Source organism: Chelonia mydas, chromosome 1 (genome assembly GCF_015237465.2).
Source record: "Chelonia mydas isolate rCheMyd1 chromosome 1, rCheMyd1.pri.v2, whole genome shotgun sequence".
Lineage (NCBI taxonomy): Eukaryota > Metazoa > Chordata > Testudines > Cheloniidae > Chelonia > Chelonia mydas.
Genome location: NC_057849.1, coordinates 22526387 through 22545948, shown reverse-complemented (window position 1 = coordinate 22545948; position 19562 = coordinate 22526387). Strand labels below are relative to the sequence as shown.

The 19562-nt window shown below is 46.8% G+C and overlaps 1 protein-coding gene across 4 annotated transcripts in view; it reads right to left on the bottom strand.

The window, feature by feature from the left end:
- Positions 1–17934, bottom strand: part of CCDC83 (coiled-coil domain containing 83) — a 47275-nt gene extending 29341 nt beyond the window's left edge. Inside the window, exons 1-2 of one of the 4 annotated variants that reach the window (XM_043528479.1) lie at positions 17814–17934; positions 10211–10333 (exon numbers count right to left, since the gene is read on the bottom strand). In XM_043528479.1, coding sequence (XP_043384414.1) covers positions 10211–10296 — 86 coding nt within the window. In that variant the 5' untranslated portion in view covers positions 10297–10333; positions 17814–17934. Of the gene's footprint in view, positions 1–10210; positions 10334–17807 lie in introns of those variants that run through there. The other 3 variants (XM_037889227.2, XM_037889212.2, XM_027823030.3) reach the window with 3 other exon arrangements.
- Positions 17935–19562: the final 1628 nt, after the last annotated feature.

Genomic DNA, 19562 nt, shown 5'->3' with positions numbered 1-19562 from the left:
TGGCAGTGGGCTGAGCCCACTGCTGGTCTGGGGTCCCGACTGCCGGCCCCGCTCACCACGCTGCCAGTCTGGGGTTCTGGCTGCTGGCCCCTTGCCAGCCAGGGTCCTGGCCGCAGACCCCGCTCAGCCTGCTGCCGGCCTAGGTGAACGGAACCCCAGGCTATAGACTTATAGAGAGAGACCTTCTAAAAAATGTATTACTGGCACGCGAAATTAAATGTGAATAAATGAAGACTCGGCACACCGCTTCTGAAAGGTTGCCGACCCCTGCTCTAGCTGGTGGGGTTATATTAGCCAGTTGGTAACAAACAAATGCACAAAGAGATATAGGATGAGAGTCTCTGCATGGAAACTGGTAGGCTCTTAGCTCTGTCTGCAATCACAATGAATTGTGTGGAGGATCTAAAGGACAGTACCCTAGGTAGAAAACTAAAGCCCTTCTCACATCCAGTGAATGAAGTTTTTCCTCATCCCTGCGCATATGGGGTTTTGGAAGAATGTCAGCAGATTGACTGCCTGGTTAACATGAAAATCAGAGACTACTTTCGGGGAAATTTTGGATGAGGGAAGAGATGGGCTCTGAAACTAGGGCTCTCAGCTCGTCCAGCCTTCTGGCAGAGGTAACTGCCCCAAGAAATATTATCTTTATAGAGAGGTGAAGGAGAAAGCAAGTTGCAAGGAACACAAAGGCTGGTCCCATCAACTTTGCTAGGACTAAGTTCAGATCCCAAGGAAGGATCTTGTATGTGTGGGTACAATCTAACTAAGCTTGTTAGGAACTGGGTGACCATGGGGTTGGAGGAAAGAGATCTACTATCCACTGAGACATGGAAGGCCGAAATAGCTGCCAGATGCACTCTTATAGAGCTAATAGCAAAGTCAGTTTTAAATCTAGAAGATAATCCAGTACAAGGTTCAGGAGTACCCACTCTGGAGATACACCTTTCCAACGAGACCAAATAGAGAAGCACTTCCACTTAGGCAGATAAGTGTTCCTAGTTTGGGGTTTTCTGCTATTCAGAAGCACTTTCTGAAGGTCCTTCAAGCAGGACCTTTCAAAGGGTGTCAGCTATGAAGCATCCACGCTGTCAGATGGAGAGCTCAGAAGCTGGGATGGAGCAGGTGCCCATGATCCTGGGAAATTAAGTCTTGATCCAAGGGGAGAGACAGCGGAGGCTCAACTCACAAGGTTAGAAAGGTTGAGTACCAGTGTTGACGAAGCTGTGCCAGTGCATGAAGTAAAGAAATCAAAGGGAAGGTGTACAGGAGGAAATTCTTCCAAGATAAAAGAAAAGCAGCTATTAGTAAGCCTGGACTGATCCCTTCCCATGAACAGAACTGAGAGCATTTTCTGTTGGTTCTTGCTGCAAACAGGTCCACTTGGGGAGTCCCCTAGAGCTGGAAAATGGACCTGGATATAGTGATCAGTCGTGGCAATCATCAAAGGACCTGCTCAGCAGATCTGCTAACGTGTTGTTTTCCTGAAAGGGAAGCAGCCCTGAGATGAACTTAGTTGTACAAAAAACCCAGAGACAAACTGCCTCCTGGCACAGCTGAGTCGAACATGCCCCTCCCTGCCTGTTTATGTAAAACATGGTTGTTCAATTGTCTCTTAAAATTAATAAATTCTTTCCTACTATGTGGAAGAGGAAGACCAAGTAGCCTAGACGCACCACTCTTAACTCCCTAACATTTATGAGAGTCTTTAGATCTCAAGATGTCCAGAGACCCTGAGTCTGCAGGGACCTGGTATGAGCTCCCTAACCCAGGGATGACACATCTGTAACTACAGTGAGGCTTGGCAGTGGGAGGGGAAAAGGGAACCCTTATGCAAACTTTCAGAGGGCCCATCCAGCAATCTAGAGATGACAAAATGAACACTCGCACTCCCCAATGAACTCTATTGTCTGTACTGGTTTCAGGATTGATTTGTTCCAATTTACTAGGAGCGCCAGCATGTTGAATATGGACAGGACAGTGGATATGCTGGACAGGACTTGAGTTTCAGACCGACCTCTGATCAATGAGGTTGTCCAGGTACTGGAACATATGGACACTTAATTTTTGTAGATGCACTGCCACTACCATTATGCACTTCATGAACACCTGAGGAGCAGCTGACAAACCAAATGGAACTATTATTAACTGATAATGGCAACTATTCACCATGAATCTGAGAATTTTCCAATGGTTGTGGCATATTGTGACATGGAAGTAAACATCCTTTAAATCAAGAGCAGCATACCAGTCCCCCTGTTCCAGGGAAGTAATAATCTAGGCTAGGGTAACCATGCAGAATTTTATTTTCTTCAGAAATTTGCTCAACTCTCTTAGATCTAAAAGAGACCCCCTTTTGCTCTGGGGATAAGAAAGTAGCAGGAATAGAAGCCTTTCCTCCTGAGGTACCACAGAACTTCCTCTGTGGCCCCTGCCTGAAGAAAAGATTGGATCTCCCTTTGAAGGACAATCTCTAAAGTGGGGTGCGTGGGAGGAGGGGGGTTAGAAATGAACTGGAGGGCATATCCCAGTTCCACCATGCTTAAGACTCACTGGTCCGATGTGATGTGGGGTCCAAGCACTTAGGAAGTGGGATAAACTGGTAAACAAAAGATGAGAAACTGATGGAACTATGATAACTGGTACACTGCCCTAGACCAACCCATCAAATGCCTCTTTGGAAAAGTCAGCTGTACAGGATGATCCCACTAATGCTGAAGAGGAGTGTGGTTGAGGGCACCTCTTATAACCCCTGCCTTTTTTTCTTGGTGGATCTTGGGATCAGGGAACAAAATCTTGGTGCCTACAGACAAAACTGTTTTCTTTTCATCGCTGGGGTATAGATTCCAAGGGATTTGAGTATTGCCCTGGAATCTTTAAGGCTATGAAGCCTATCTGCTGTTTTCTTTGAAAACAGCAAGAGACCTTCAGAAGGGAGGTCCTGGATAGTCTGTTGGACCTCCAGATGACTGCAAGCATGAATACATTCTCATAAGACTAGCTGGTGCCAGGGTTCAAGCATCTGAGTCTGCGCTATCCAAACGGTCCTGGAGAGTAGTTCTGGAAACCAGCTTCCGTCTTCAGCCATTATTGCAAACTCCTGTCTACAGACCTCTGTTAACTTGTTTTTAAATTTTATAATGTTCTCCATGAGGGCCAAGGAGTGCCTGTTGGTTTACAATCCTGAGTCATAGACTTTCTGAGGAATAAAGTTTCTGACCAAACAAATACAGTCTCTGATTCTTTGCCTTTCGGTGTGGAAGCTTGTTGTGCTGTTTTTCCTGCTCATTAGCAGCTGCCACCACAAGAGAAACTGGAGGGGTGGGAGGATGAGAGTGAAAATATTCATAGGCTTTAGAGGAGACAAAATATGTCTTCTCAGCTCATTTTGCTTTGGAATGCAAGGAGGAGAGTGTCAACCAAAGAACCCTGACTGGCTCCATGGTAGCTTCATTAATTGGTAAAGCCACCCCTGGCCAGGAACGTCCACCAACTTGTGAGAACTTTCATTCACCTCTTCTGCCTGAATGTTAAGTACAGAGGACACTCTTTTTAAAAGATCTTGATGAGCCCTGTGGTCCTCTGGCAGTGGTGAGTCACTTGACTGCTCAGTAGCCTCTTCTGGTAATGAGGATGAGGAAACAATAGGCATCTGAGGTGATTGGTCTATGACTTGTGGTGGAGAAGCTGCCCAAGTGATTTCTGGCTGCTTGGTACCAGTCTCAATACCACTTCCTGTAGAATGGTTCACTCAATGCCGATATCTTCTCTGCTCTCTCCAAGATAACGAGTGAGATGACTGAGGGGAGGTCCTAGCTGGAGGGGGGATGCCTCATGATGTCCAGTACAGCCACTGGTATGGGTCTGGAACCCATCTTTGCCTGGACCATTGACCCTTTGAAGGAGGTGAATGCTGAGGTTGCTGCACGGCCTATGGTCCCAAAGTCTCTAATGGGGGGTATTTTCTCCATCCCAGATAGCACACAAATGACCTCACCTCTGAGTCCAAAGAAGAAAAGTCAGATACTTCTGACAACTGAGGGGCAGATCCAGGTTGGCCTGTGAGAGGTAGCCTGAGCCTGGGGATGGTGGTGCCAGGAAAATCACTGGAGGCTTTCCTATCAACAGCATGGTCCTTTGCGGAAGTTTGGGTAGTGGTACTACAGAATCTCAAGACAGTGAGGTATGAGCTGTAGACATCAGTATCAGCTGCAGACCTTCTACCTGCCAGTTATACCATTACTGAGAGGTTAAGCAGGTCCCATGCAGCTGCATATTCCTCTGGCGTGGTTGGGATTGGCACCGTTTGATGGCTCTGCAAAAGTCTTCAGGGGCTGGCCTCGGCACACCTGGCAGAGGCTCTGGAGGCAGCAATCCCCTCTTGGGAGACGAGGAGTGTTCCTGGAACACCACTTCCCTGAATGCTCTGTAGAGTGTCCACCTCTGTCTGACTTCAGTACTGACATAGTCAAGAGAGGTACCAAACCTGAGGAAGGCCTAAGTCTTTTCTTCGGTACTGGTGAATGGGAATGAGGAGCCATAGACATCTCTTGTTGAGCGCTCCATAGTGAAACTGATGTACTTGGGATGCTTTCCCTGTGCGATGATTCTGGTAGTGGGCAAAACACTGCCTCCATGAGCAGGCACTTGACTCTCGTTCCTCTATCTTTTTGGAGCAAGGCTTGAATCCTTTGCAGATGTGACATCTGTCACTAATGTGGGATCCTTCCAGACATTTCAAGCAGGGTGGGAGTGGGTTGCTGACCGGCATGGGTTTAATGCAGGTCTGGCAGAACTGAAACCCTGGCAAATGAGGCATCGTTCCAGTACCAATCCCAGTACCAAATGATAAAAAGTGGTCAAAGACTTAGAACACAAACCTAGCACTAAAAACGTAGTAGTAGTTTACAAGAGACAGGATCTATACAGAAAGAAATGAGGGAAGCACGTGACTTAACAAGTCTGGAATTGCTCCAACAACCATCACTGGCAGTAAGAAGGAACTGAGGGGGATCAGGGGTGGCCTCGCCCTCTTATCCCAGTATGCAGAGTGCGTGGTGACAGAGGGCACTCAATACACCCCAGTGGATACTGCTGAGGGAAAAAAACTCCAAAAACTGTTCACGGGGTGCACACACACCTCCAGTGGAATGAACATGTGCAATCACTTGAAGAAGAACTTCCCAAACCTTGATGAACAGCTTCATGAGTCTCCCTATGGCACTGGCCTAAGAAACTGCATTTCCTGTTTTACAATTTTATTTCTACAGGAAAGAAAGAGGAGGGATGAGGAGTATAAATAAACCATACTGATTGCAGGGCTAACAGCAAAGCACCTTGGTATGCTGAAGTAAAACATTCTGTTGTATTGACTGTACCGATAAAGGACAGGCATAGTAGTTCAGTTATCTAGTTTATCATGCAAACACTGGGCCACATTTTCAAGGGTTCCGTTTCCATAGCTGGGGCCACATTTTCAAAAATGCTTTATACCCAGCAGCTCCCACTGTAATACTTATGGCTAGATTTTCAAGAGAGCTCCACGTGCAACATTCTGAACTCTGAAAATCTGGCCACTTGCTTTGATGCTGAACTCTTCTGAAAATCTGGCCCAGTGAGCCTAATGCAGTATTTCTTGCTCATACACACTTCTGTTAGCTTCCAGGGGAGCTCTGAATAAGAAAGAAATGCAGGCTCAGACCTCAAAAGTAATTTATTCTGAATTTGCTGATAAGCCTAGCGCAGTGAACCAGCTCACAACATTCATACCTCTTGCTGGATGACACTCATTTTATTTTATTTTTTGGTTATCCACTGAGTAACAGCTGTTGCTCTTAAAGACAACTTTTTCCAGTGGTTCCCCTTAGGTTATGTCTACAGTAAGAGTATTTTACAAGTATATATACTGATATACTATACCCATACAACATTGCTGGTGTGAACATAGCTTACACCAGCAAAGCTGTGCTCTTATCAGTATATCTTATTCCACACACCCCACGCATACACCCCTGAGTGAAACAAGCTATACCAGTAAAAGTACAGGTTTGCCAGTATACGCTGTGTCTGTACTACTGGCTTTTTTCAGCACATCTGTGTTGGTCAGGGATCTCACTTCTTCATATTCCTGACCAACATAGCTACACCGGCAGAAATCTGTAGACACAGCCAATTCTCTCAAGCTCTGAAATCTCCTAATATTAAATATATTAGGTTACTACTTATGTCAATTTCCAAAACCATATTTAATCTATGTCATACCTCTTTCCAGAACTGTCTTACCCTGAGGCCAAATAAAGACATGTGTAACCAATTACCCTTAGATCCTCTACTGTTCCAACAAGTATCATTCTCTTTTTTTCCCATTCCTACTAGTGTGTATTTATTCAAATAGAGATTTTTTGAAAGTTTGATCTTTGAATCATGCAGGGATTTAGTCATGTAAAGGAAGCTTCAATGGTGACCTCAAGACTGGCCGATCTGATGGTATTAATGTCTCTGTTTCTGTTTTTTCAGTATCAAAAATATGTAGATGTAGAATAAATTTTCAGGGTTTTTTGTTACTATAAGTAACTTTCTTACTCTGAAAGGGCTGTCTATTAAAATGTCAGATTCAAAGAGCTAATGAACATGCTTGATTAACAATCTCTTTGGTACTGTTTTTCTGGAATAATGTATATTGCATGCAATATTTTATAATACGTAGAGAGCAGTATTAAACCACACTAAAATCCAGTACCAAAATGGTCTGGTAACTCACGGGTGGCACATCACCAGGCCCCACTAGTTCACAAGTGAGTTGATACTATCATTGAATTAGGAAACTCTATTAATGATGCAAAGAATAGCAAAAATCTATGAACAGCCACATTAGGAAATTTCAAGCCAAGGGAAAAAAAGAAGATGTGGAAGTTTTTTAGAACTTGACAAATTAATCCTCAAGATACATCTGAGAGGTAGGTTCAGACATATTATGCTCAGTTTTACAAATAAGAAAACTGAAGCAGATGTTAAGGGTCTGATTTACAAAGGTACCGAGGAAAAAAATAAGATGTGCATGTCTCCCACTATGATATTAGGAGATTAAAAAATAAATTAGTGCAATTCCCATGTCAATGGAAGACTCTCCTGACAAATGAGTCATCTATTTGGATGCTGGAACTGCCAAACCTGTGAACTGACAAGAAAGCTATTGTTTTTCTCATCCTAATAACATATTTTGACTGTTTTTTAGTGGGATGTTGTATTGCTTTGTTTGTTGATTTATTGGGCCACATTCATCCCTATCTTAACTCAGCTGAATCTGGTCTGTTACTCTACGGGGGCTCTCAGTGTGCCCCTTGCAAAATGCTAAATAAAGTTCATACAGTACTACAGAAACCCTACACAAAGTCCTGCAAACTCTGGCAAAAGACACTCCATCTGCAGGCATCTGCTATTCTGCTGATGGCCTTGTGTTCCTTTTCCAGACATTGAACTAGTACTTGTTATTCTTCAAATGTTGATGTGAATTGTTCAATGTTTGCCTGCTGCTGGGGGGGTTTTCCTTTCAAATTAAATGTGATAAAAGTCACAGAGCTAAATATTAACTTGTTCTCCTGTCATTCATCTTCCAAAAAAATCAGACAGCTAGTAAGTCAGGTTATTTAATAACATATTGGTATATTCTCCTCTTTCCTCCCTTCTTCTCCTCTGCTTTAACATTTTTCACTTTAGGGCTTTCCCTCCATCATTTTCAAAGTCAACAGAGGGCTGCCAAACATGCAGATTTTCCCAGTGCAAATAGCTTACAATGAAGGAACTTTCCATGTGGCCGTGTCCATAACTACAATCTTTAACCGTAACTGTGTAACTTAGAGGTACGGTCACCGTAACTGGTTGGTTGCAAGTAACACTGTTTAGCTTGTGTCCACACAGCAGCTTTTTCTGCCATCATGACATCTGTGTTTGTGTGGCCACACCTACCAGGCAGGTTACCTGAATCCATACACGTGCATGCTGGAGAAATCTGTTCAGCTATCTTTTATTGCCTCAACAAAGAACAGAATGCCTAAAGGACATGCAAACAGATACAGGGAGCAAGGCATGCTGGGATGCCTTCCCTAGGAAGTAAGATCAATCACACTGGTTACACAAACACAGTTTGGGAGGCCTATCTCTACTGAAAAAGGGAATAGGGTGCTGAACTGGTTACAAGAAGACAACCAAGTACCAGATATGCCTCTAGCAGTGAAAAAATACTGTTAACTGTCATGCTGATTAACCTAGCTGGAAGTGTGGAGCTACAAACTGTCTTCAGAGCCAACCTTGCCAGTGACCACTTACAGATTCAATTCAAAGTTGTAGTGTGAACAGGCCTTTAATATGCTATTGGTCTTGATGGATTCTGTGCCATCAGAAGATGTTATCCATAATAACCAGGGATTGTACATTTTGACAAGATTTTGTGGGATATCTGATTGCATAGCTATGGGAAGAGGAAGGACTCAACTTAGTTACGGAGGCACAGTTGGGGTGTCCAGCCACACAGCAAAATATGTGCTCCCAACCAGTTACAGGAACTGAACATTGTTTGTAGCAGGGGATTTGCATGCTTAAAATTCACCAGTTAGTAACAAATTATTAACAGTGTGATGAATGCAAATAAATAATGCCTTTAGCCACATGTGCCATTAACCAGTTAGTAACCTGACAGAAGATTCCTGTGTGGGCAGGGCCAAAGATGCTGTCTCTTTGTAACCAACTTTCCATCTGTTTCTCAAATCCTGGAGTGATTTATCTGTAGTCCAATTATGCTTAGACAGAGCTACATACAATGTTAAAGCTGCAATTTTGCCCAGGGCTCTAGGTCTACCGAGGATGCTAAATAACACTGATGACTAGGAATTATTTTGTTGCTGTTTCTGATCTTTGTTAATACTTCAAAGCAATGACAACTCATTAACTGCAAGGCAACAGTAATCCGAATCTGTCTTTGAAAAGAAGTCAAGGAGGAGCACAAGAGAGAAAGGATGGAGTCTATGATTTGGGGAAGATCATTTCAAGATTATCTATTTTAGGAGGTATATTTGTGAGATTCAACAGCCTCCATCAGGGTTTTTGTTGTCACTGTGTCATGGCTGAATCCTGCTCCTATTGAATTAATGGGAATAGGTAATGGGGTCCATGGTATGCCGAGATTGGCATCTCCTAATAAAAGCTTTCTGAAATATGATTTTAAAAATGCTTTTAAAAGTCACAATAAACTTACTGGGATTCCAGGTGGAGGTATATGTGAGAGAGAAGGTAACTTGGAAACTTTTCAGAAAACTTTATCACTGGGCTTTAAAAAAGGAATCTCTGCCCTTCATTCTGCTATCTCTCGCATCGGTTTTAGGCCAGCATAACTACAGATTTTACATTAACTAACTTCTAATTTACACTGCTGTAAGTGAGATCAGAATTGGGTCCTTTATGTTCACTGAAGAATGTCTGCGGGCTGGATATTTACCCCATTAAGGCTGCTTTTTATTTTAAAGTCACTGGGATTTTCCATGGGTAGCCTAAGGATGACACAAGGAGAGTGCCCTTGTGCTCATGTGACTCCCAGCTGCCAGAACGGCCCCCATAGGGTCTTGGCAGTGGCACAACTTTAAGCAGCCCTGAAGCTGCTCTGTTACTTCTTGGGATCAGACTGGTGCCTGGCAGCATGAGGATCTGGGGGATGTAAAGGTATCTCATAGCCTCCTTTGTGCTCCACCCTGAGCTGCACCAAGGGACCAAACTGCCAGCCCTGAGAATCTGGCCTAGTGACTTCATAACCATGTGAAGTCTAGGAAATCCTAGAAGTGTACAATTACCAGAACCAGATGTCAACTTCAAGATTTTTTTTTATCAAAAATTTACTATTAACAGACAAAAAGCCCATTATGTACAAGTGTATAGATATGTTGCTTTAAAAAAATTTTTTGAGGAAATTCAAGCAAGAGAAATTCCTAATTTCTAACCCGAGGAAAAAAGAAAATGTTTGACCCATTTTAAATGTTTTCTCCCATATGCACAGGTTTACAGTTTGTACATTGTATCACAAAATGTTATTAAAAAAATCACAATCACATTTCTCTGTGTTAAAACAGCAAATATTTCGACTGGCTGAGGTAAGTGCTATTTGCTGTCTGTTTTACATGTGACATATGTTTTATACAACTTGAGAATTTAAATTTATGAAACATACTGAAAAGCGAGCAAGGCTTCTGGGAAAGATGATCTAGCTTCTTTAAACTGCCCAACCTGATTCCCTTTTTTCTTCTTCTTTCCCATGTTTTATGCCACATGTGTTCTGGAATTTAGAACATATCTAAGAAAAACAAACAAGGGAAATTAATGATCTGTATAACTTCACATTCTTACCTGGCTGTGGCACCTGCAACAAACAGCTCTGAAAAAGTGGATGTTTTATCAGCGAAAAGAGAAATAGTGAAATAATATTAAATCACAGGCTAAAACAAATCACTTTTCCAAAAATCTTTTCAATTTCAGATAGGTTATTTTTTCAAAAACCTAATATTAAAAAGTTACTTAGTGAGGTAAAATAGTAGTTTAGAAAACAAATGTCCTTACCTATGTTTACAAATAGCAGCATGGTCTGAAGTAAACTGATGAAATTCAATAAGGACAAATGCAAAGTACTCCACTTAGGAAGGAACAATCAATTGCACACATGCAAAATGGGAATTGACTGCCTAAGAAGGAGTACTGCAGAAAGGGATCTGGGGGTTATAGTGGATCACAAGCTAAATATGAGTCAACAGTGTAACAATGCTGCAAAAAAAGGAAACATCATTCTGGGATGTATTAGCAGGAGTGTTGTGAGCAAGACATGAGACGTAACTCTTCCGCTCAACTCCATGCTGATAAGGCCTGAACTGGAGTATTGTGTGCATTTCTGGGAGCCACATTTCAAGAAAGATGTGGACAGATTGGACAGAGTCCAGAAGAGAGAAACAAAAATGATTAAAGGTTTAGAAAACATAACCTATGAGGAAAGATTGAAAAAAATGGGTTTGTTTAGTCTGAAGAAGAGAAGACTGAAGGGGGACATGATAACAGTTTTAAAGTACATTACAAGGAGGAGGGTGAAAAATTGTTCTCATTAGCCTCTGAGGATAGGACAAGAAGCAATGGGCTTAAATTGCAGCAAGGGTGGCTTAGGCTGGACATTAGGAAAAACTTCCTGTCAGGGTAATTAAGCATTGGAACAAATTGCCTAGGGAGGTTGTGGAATCTCCATGATTAGAAGTTTTTAAGAACAGGTTAGACAAACAACTGTCAGGAATGGTCTCATTATTACATAGTCCTGTCTTGAGTGCAGGGAACTGAACTAGATGACCTCTCGAGGTCACTTCCAGTCCGACACTTCTGTAATTGTGTGATTAAATATCTAATATACTTTTTTTTATTGTTTATGCTTCTCACACACACATACTTTTTGCATTTATTTCAACTTGGACAATGAAAATGAGCCCATTTCACCTTATTTTTCTATTCGGTTTCACTGTCAGAATCTCACATTCTAGTCCAATATTTTAGGATTTGAGTTTCAAACACTGCAAAAAAATGTGTAATGTTAACTGGAAATTTTAAACAATAATTATATAAAAACATTTCTATTGATTTTAGGTTTTGAAAAATCCTGCTTTTATAAAGTTTAAATTTAGGACCTCAGTTCAGTCACAGAATCCCGAAAAAGTAGGGCTCAAAGGAACCTCAAGAGGTTATTTAGTCAAACCATATAGAAGGGCTTACAAGACTGGGCCCACAGTCCCATTAGTAAATAAAGGCCAAATCCTACAAATATATACTACTGCTAGTACTTTGTAACATGAGTGGTTGCATTGACTTAAGCAGAACAAATTATGGTAGTAAGCACTAGACCCAATTGTAAATGCTTTCAGGATCAGGCCTTTCATGCTAGTGGGGAGCTATGGCCGCCAATTCAGGAAAATACATAAGCTCATGGTAAAGTCCATACCTTCTCAGGAAGGTACTTAAGCACGTGCCTACGTTCTAGTGACATGTACTTAGTGCTGTCCTGAACTGGGGCCTATGTAGCAACTAGTAATTGCATTCCTTAGTATAGGAATTATTTCATTCACACAAATATAACCAGCAGTTGTTTATTTTCTAGCCATTTTTCTTCTGTTTCAGGTCCATTTTTATCAGGCCAGCTCTAGCTCACTTCTTAGTACGCATCTCTCTTCCCCTTCCTTATATTCTCCCAGAACTATGAATGTTTGCTGTATCTCTGACATGGGTTTTGATTGTCAGAGCTGGGAATAAAACTGCTTTCTGAAGGGATATATATGCATGTCAACAGTAATCCCTACATGTATTGTCTTGCAATGCCAACCTCAGGAATAAAGTGACAGCAATTCTGTTGACAGGCTGATAGCATACATATATGAAAAACAAATCACAAGGAAAGGACATCTGTAGAGTTTCTTCATTATTACATTTCAGCTGTATTTCCATTTTAATATGAAATTGCCCAGCTGCTTGAGTTCCAAATGTTAATTAACACAAAAAAAAACTTTAACAAAGGTTGCTACTAGTCAGTGCTAGTCCACAGAACTAATGCCATTACACACAGCACAGGCTAGATTCTTTGGTCCTGCAGTGGACATTGCTCTGCCGGACCCAAAAGGGTAGAACAGGTGGCTTAAGCATCAGGGCTTCTCTAACCCACAGCAGCTCCTTAGATACAGCCTTAACTCCGAGTCACAACCACGACTTCCACAATAGGACAGGCTGTTTCCCATTAAAATTAACACATACAAAAATTGTTGTGAAGCAGCACAGCATACCCAACACAAGTCCATTAAAACAAGGAAATGAACTTAAGCCACCTAATTCTAGACACTGTCTAGTCCTCCACCCATAGGTCCCAAGCTTACTATTACTACAAAGACTATTTACCACAGACCACGCAACCTGCCAGTCTACACTCCAGCTTTTGTAAGATGATTTTTCCCCCAATATGAGTGGTTATTGTTTGGCATAGTAGTTGGTTGCGCTGGTAAAAGGTAGACTGGTAAAGGGCAAGTGCACAAGGGCAGTTTAAAGAGAGTGATAGAAGGCTGGCAATTTTAGAGAGGCAGGTTTAGGGTTGGACAAGACAGTGGGAGCTAGGAACCTATCATTTATGCCTTTGAAAAATCTCCTCCTTGATGTTTTATTCAAAGGCATCTTCATGACTCTGAGTAAGCTGCATATTGAAAATCTACCTGCACTGAAGTACTGAGTCAATTTTGCTGGTTATGATTATGTGGTTCGAGGAAAGGGCTGATTGTTTCAAATCCGATGCTTAGACCAGGCAGCCACCCGTCCCCATCCCCAGCTAATTATTTAACAGTGACAGCTAATTCTTATCATAAGAGTCTAGTCCTGGAAACTTCAAACTCCCAGCAGGGACACATGACCTGGGCTGGGATCCTTGCAGCCATATGCTGTGCAGACCTATCCAAAGGGGCCCAGATCAACACTTTCATGTTTGCATCACAGTAGTAAATATTTGCATTATGGAACCACATTGTGATGTGTCTGCTGCAGCATCATAACATCTGCTGTACATGAAGAAACCACCATGACCCAGGAACCCATTTGGGTATAAGGCCTTGATCAGCAGACCTGTCCTTAGTATGCCTACAGCCCCCCTGCAATTACTTGTTAAGTTCATTTTTATTGATCAAATTCAATGTTGGTCACAGGCAGAGATTTAAAAAATAAAGAGAGCGGTGGGTGCTGATTTTAAGGCTGGAATTTTCCAAGGGGCTTAACTGAGTTAGATGCTCAAATCCTACTAAAATTCAATGGGAAGTGGATGCCTGACTCTCTTAGGCTTCTCTGGAACTTCCAGCTCAAGCACACGGGTGCACAACCTGTTCGGAAATGCAGGCAAGATCAGGTTAGGTTCTGGGCATCCTCATTTCACAATACAGAATCAAAGGGGGAAAAAATAACCATTTGCCTTTTCCATCTGTGCATCTACTGTAATGATTTTCCTAAGAAATAGAAAATGGCGGATCGTTCTCTTCCCCCGCCCTCACACCTCCTCCCTGTCTCTTCCATATTTATGGTCTCTGGGTATTGCTCTAAATGGATTCCATGCGTCCATGCTTAGTGCGGAATACAGGGGTCAAGAAAGTATTTCAAGCAGCAAGTTTTTGGCAGTGCTTGTTTCTGAAGCTCAAGCCACAGCTGAGCTCGAGTGATTTATCTGTGAAATTCCTTCAGTGAGGCGAACATCACACAAGCCTCTAGGCCAGACCAAGGTGAATAACATACTGTAATAATACATTTAATAGATAATGCAAACCAAAGAAAAATACATAGACGAGAGGGAGCAGGATACATTTCTGGGGGCTGAGAATTGATTACAGATTTAAAGACAAGAAGAAAATTTACAGAACGATGAAGATTTATTTATCTTCTCCCAAACTACTGTCAGGCTTGTCTACACTGCCACTTTACAGCGCTGAAACTTTCTCGCTCAGGGGTGTGAAAAAACACACCCACCCCCGAGTGATGCAAGTTTCAGCTCTATAAAGTGGCAGTGTAGACAGTGCACCACCGCTGGTAGCTACTCCCCTTGTGGGGGTGGTTTTTCTACAGCTCTCTCCCAGCGCTGGTGCCTCGACTACACAGCCACATTAGCGCTTTAACGTTGGTAGTGAAGACATACCCTCAGTCACAGCTCTAACACCACCACCACCATTACAATCAGTACTCCTGCTGCTGTGATCTCCCCACCCATCAGCAATACTCAATTCTTCCACCACAGCCAAACTACTGTAACCATCACAGTCATGACACACCCCATCACTGTGACCATCAGCATGATTACCACCATGATTACCACATCCAAATTTTGTTAACCATCACTGCCACCATCCCTATCAACTGTGCCCCCCACTACTAACACTACACTTCAAACATTGTCACACACAACCTGCTCCCTCAACTACTGTCAGTTACCCTCACACTCTACGACCACACCACAGGCTCTGCATCTCCCACCTGTCATACACAACTGTGCCCCCAACCACAGTCCCATACTGTCTCCACTGTTATATCCTAAACCTCTACCATCACTACAGTCTACTTCCTGCAGCCTCAGCCACTATCAACATGTACCTGCACCCCCACCCATCCTTGTTGTCATGCACCAGCACACCCACCACTACCACCAACACCCACCTGCACCCCCAGCCACACGCACCAACCCACATCGTGAGTGCTATCACCCACCACTGCTGTCACCACACTCCCAGTCACCATCAACATGCAGCAATCAGTGCTGTCACACACCCGCGCCCTCAGCTGTCATCAACACCCACTTGCACCTCAGACACCATTTCTCTCACCCACCCATACCCCAGCCACCATAACCAACACCCCCCTTCACCCCCACCATCACTGCTGTCACCCTCCTGTACCCTGAGCCACTATCACCAACACCCACCCCACCATCACTGCCATCACCCACCCGCACCCCCACCACCGTCACCAACACCCACCCGCACCCCCGCCATCACTGCCGTCACCCACCCGCATCCCCGCCACTGTCACTGCTGTCACCCACCTGCACCCCCACCACCGTCACCAACACCCACCCACACCCCCGCCATCACTGCCGTCACCCACCCGCACCCCCACCACCGTCACCAACACCCACTCACACCCCGCCATCACTGCTGTTACCCACCCGCACCCCCACCGCTGTCACCAACACCCACCCGCACCCCCGCCATCACTGCCGTCACCCACCTGCACCCCCGCCACTGTCACCAACACCCACCCGCACCTCCGCCATCACTGCTGTTACCCACCCGCACCCCCACCGCTGTCACCAACACCCACCCGCACCCCCGCCATCACTGCCGTCACCCACCTGCACCCCCACCAACGTCACCAACACCCACCCGCACCCCCGCCACCGTCCCCAACGCCCACCCGCACCCCCGCCATCACTACTGTCACCCACCTGCACCCCCACCACCATCACCAACACCCACCCGCACCCCCGCCACTGTCACTGCTGTCACCCACCCGCACCCCCGCCATCACTGCTGTTACCCACCCGCACCCCCACCACTGTCACCAACACCCACCCGCAACCCCACCACCGTCACTGCTGTCACCCACCTGCACCCCCACCACCGTCACCAACACCCACCCACACCCCCGCCATCACTGCTGTCACCACCCGCACCCCCACCACTGTCACCAACACCCACCCGCACCCCCGCCATCACTGCCGTCACCCACCCGCACCCGCACCCCCGCCACCAACACCCACCCGCACCCCCGCCATCACTGCCGTCACCCACCCGCATCCCCGCCACTGTCACTGCTGTCACCCACCTGCACCCCCACCACCGTCACCACCACCCACCCGCACCCCCGCCACCGCTGTCACCCACCTGCACCCCCACCACTGTCACCAACACCCACCCGCACCCCCGCCACCGTCACTGCTGTCACCCACCTGCACCCCCGCCACCGTCACTGCTGTCACCCACCCGCACCCCCACCGCTGTCACCAACACCCACCCGCATCCCCACCATCACTGCCGTCACCCACCCGCATCCCCGCCACCGTCACTGCTGTCACCCACCTGCACCCCCACCACCATCACCAACACCCACCCACACCCCCGCCATCACTGCTGTCACCCACCCGCACCCCCACCGCTGTCACCAACACCCACCCGCACCCCCGCCACTGTCACTGCTGTCACCCACCTGCACCCCCACCACCGTCACCAACACCCACCCACACCCCCGCCATCACTGCCGTCACACACCCGCACCCCCACCACCGTCACCAACACCCACTCGCACCGCGCCATCACTGCCGTTACCCACCCGCACCCCCACCTCTGTCACCAACACCCACCCGCACCCCCGCCATCACTGCCGTCACCCACCCGCACCCCCACCGCCGTCACCAACACCCACCCACACCCCCGCCATCACTGCCGTCACCCACCCGCACCCCCGCCGTAGTCACCAACACCCACCCGCACCCCCGCCACTGTCACTGCTGTCACCCACCTGCACCCCCACCACCGTCACCAACACCCACCCACACCCCCGCCATCACTGCCGTCACACACCCGCACCCCCACCACCGTCACCAACACCCACTCGCACCGCGCCATCACTGCCGTTACCCACCCGCACCCCCACCTCTGTCACCAACACCCACCCGCACCCCCGCCATCACTGCCGTCACCCACCCGCACCCCCACCATCACAGCCGTCACCCACCCGCACCCCCGCCACCGTCACTGCTGTCACCCACCCGCACCCCCACCACTGTCACCAACACCCACCCGCACCCCCGCCATCACTGCCGTCACACACCCGCACCCCCACCACCGTCACCAACACCCACTCGCACCCCCGCCATCACTGCCGTCACCCACCCGCACCCCCGCCGTAGTCACCAACACCCACCCGCACCCCCGCCATCACTGCCGTCACCCACCCGCACCCCCGCCACCGTCACTGCTGTCACCCACCCGCACCCCCGCCATCACTGCCGTCACCCACCCGCACCCCCGCCACCGTCACTGCTGTCACCCACCCGCACCCCCACCACCGTCACCAACACCCACCCGCACCCCCGGCCGCTCCCACCCTGGCGCTTCCCTGACCCTCCTTCTCCTCCCGCCCCCGCCCCCGCCCCCGCCCCCGCCCGGCCCCACAGGTCCCCTTCGCTCCCCGCCCAAGCTGCCGCGGGCCCAGGCGGACGGCGGGCCAGTTACCCGGGCCTAGCCGGCTGGGGCGCCCCCACTTCCCGGGCTCCGCGGCCGGCCTCGCTCGGGCTCCTCAGCCCAAACTTCCCCCGGTCACTGGGGCAACCTCAGCCCCCACCCGCTCCCCGCCCTTTGAGGCGCCGCCGCGGCGGCTGTGGTGTGAGCGTTCAAGCAGCGCCCCCTGGTGGGCCCGTGCGGGAGCTGCAGGCTGCCGCGGGAAGCGGCGGGGACAATCCCCGCCCCATTCGAGTAGTCGGGCTCTGGGGGGCTCTGCAGCACCCCGATCCCTCCCCACACACACACTTCGTATGGAGGACAACGACATCTGCAGAGCTATCTGCCTTTGCTGTGCAGGGAGCATGCATCTCCCCAACTCCCTACCTCAGTACCTGCTCCCCTGGGGCAGGGCCCTCTGTACCCACAAGGAGGCAGCAGGGTTGGGGCCAAGCACAAGCACCTGCCAAAATTGCTTTCAGACTTTTCTGTGATTTGCTGAAGGTCAGCAACAGAAAGGGCCACAGACACCTCTCAGGAGGTCAGAATTGTCCCCCAGGTGGGAATTCACAGATTCTCCTGAGGAATTGGCAAGGGTGAGGGAAGAGCCAACCCAATTCTTGTGCCAGTATTGCAGCGTTGGAACTTCTTGTTGTTTGTATTGTTGTCGTGCCTGGTAGCCCCTGGGCACAAAGCAGGTTCCTACCGTCTTTACTGCTGTACAAACACAGAACAAAAAGACAGTCCCTGCCCCAAAGAGCTTCTACTCTGTGCTTGTACACTCTTTAGCAGAATGGAGGCCTGTTCTCAGCTGGCCCTTAGCCACTACTGTAACAAACATTACTAATAATGACAGGTTTCAGAGTAATAGCCGTGTTAGTCTGTATTCGCAAAAAGAAAAGGAGTACTTGTGGCACCTTAGAGACTAAGATTTCTGCAGGAAATGGCCCACCTTGATTATCATACACATTGTGAAGAGAGTGGTCACTTTGGATGGGCTATTACCAGCAAGAGAGTGAGTTTGTCTGTGGGGGGGCGGAGGGTGAGAAAACCTGGATTTGTGCTGGAAATGGCCCATCTTGATGATCACTTTAGATAAGCTATTACCAGCAGGAGAGTGGGGTGGGAGGAGGTATTGTTTCATGGTGTCTGTGTATATAATAATGTCTTCTGCAATTTCCACAGTATGCATCCGATGAAGTGAGCTGTAGCTCACGAAAGCTCATGCTCAAATAAATTGGTTAGTCTCTAAGGTGCCACAAGTACTCCTTTTCTTATTACTAATAATGTAATACATATGAGATGAAACACAAAATGAACAAATGGTAAAGTCGAATGACAAATATTTAGACAAGTAAAGGCCTGGTTTCAGCAAGAGATAATTATACTTTTATACCTTATACCTGCATAGATGATAGATGCTAGTAGCACTTTTCAGTCCAAATGATCCCAAAGTGCTTTACAAACTCTCTTTGGAGTCACTCTAACAAATTAACAGATTACAAAGTCAGAAGGGTTTTGTGATCATCTAGTCTGCCCTCCTGTATAACACAGGCCGCAGGGCTGCCCTGAATTAATTTCTGTTTGAACTAGAGCAAATCTATGAGAAAAACATCCAGCCATGATAGAAAATCCACCACATCATAATCCTTGTATGCAGCATACTTGTAGCTGTGTTGGTCTCAGGATATTAGAGAGACGAGGTGGATGAGGTAATATCTTTTTTTGGACCTCTGTTGGTGAGGGAGGCAAGCTTTTGAGCCAAAACAG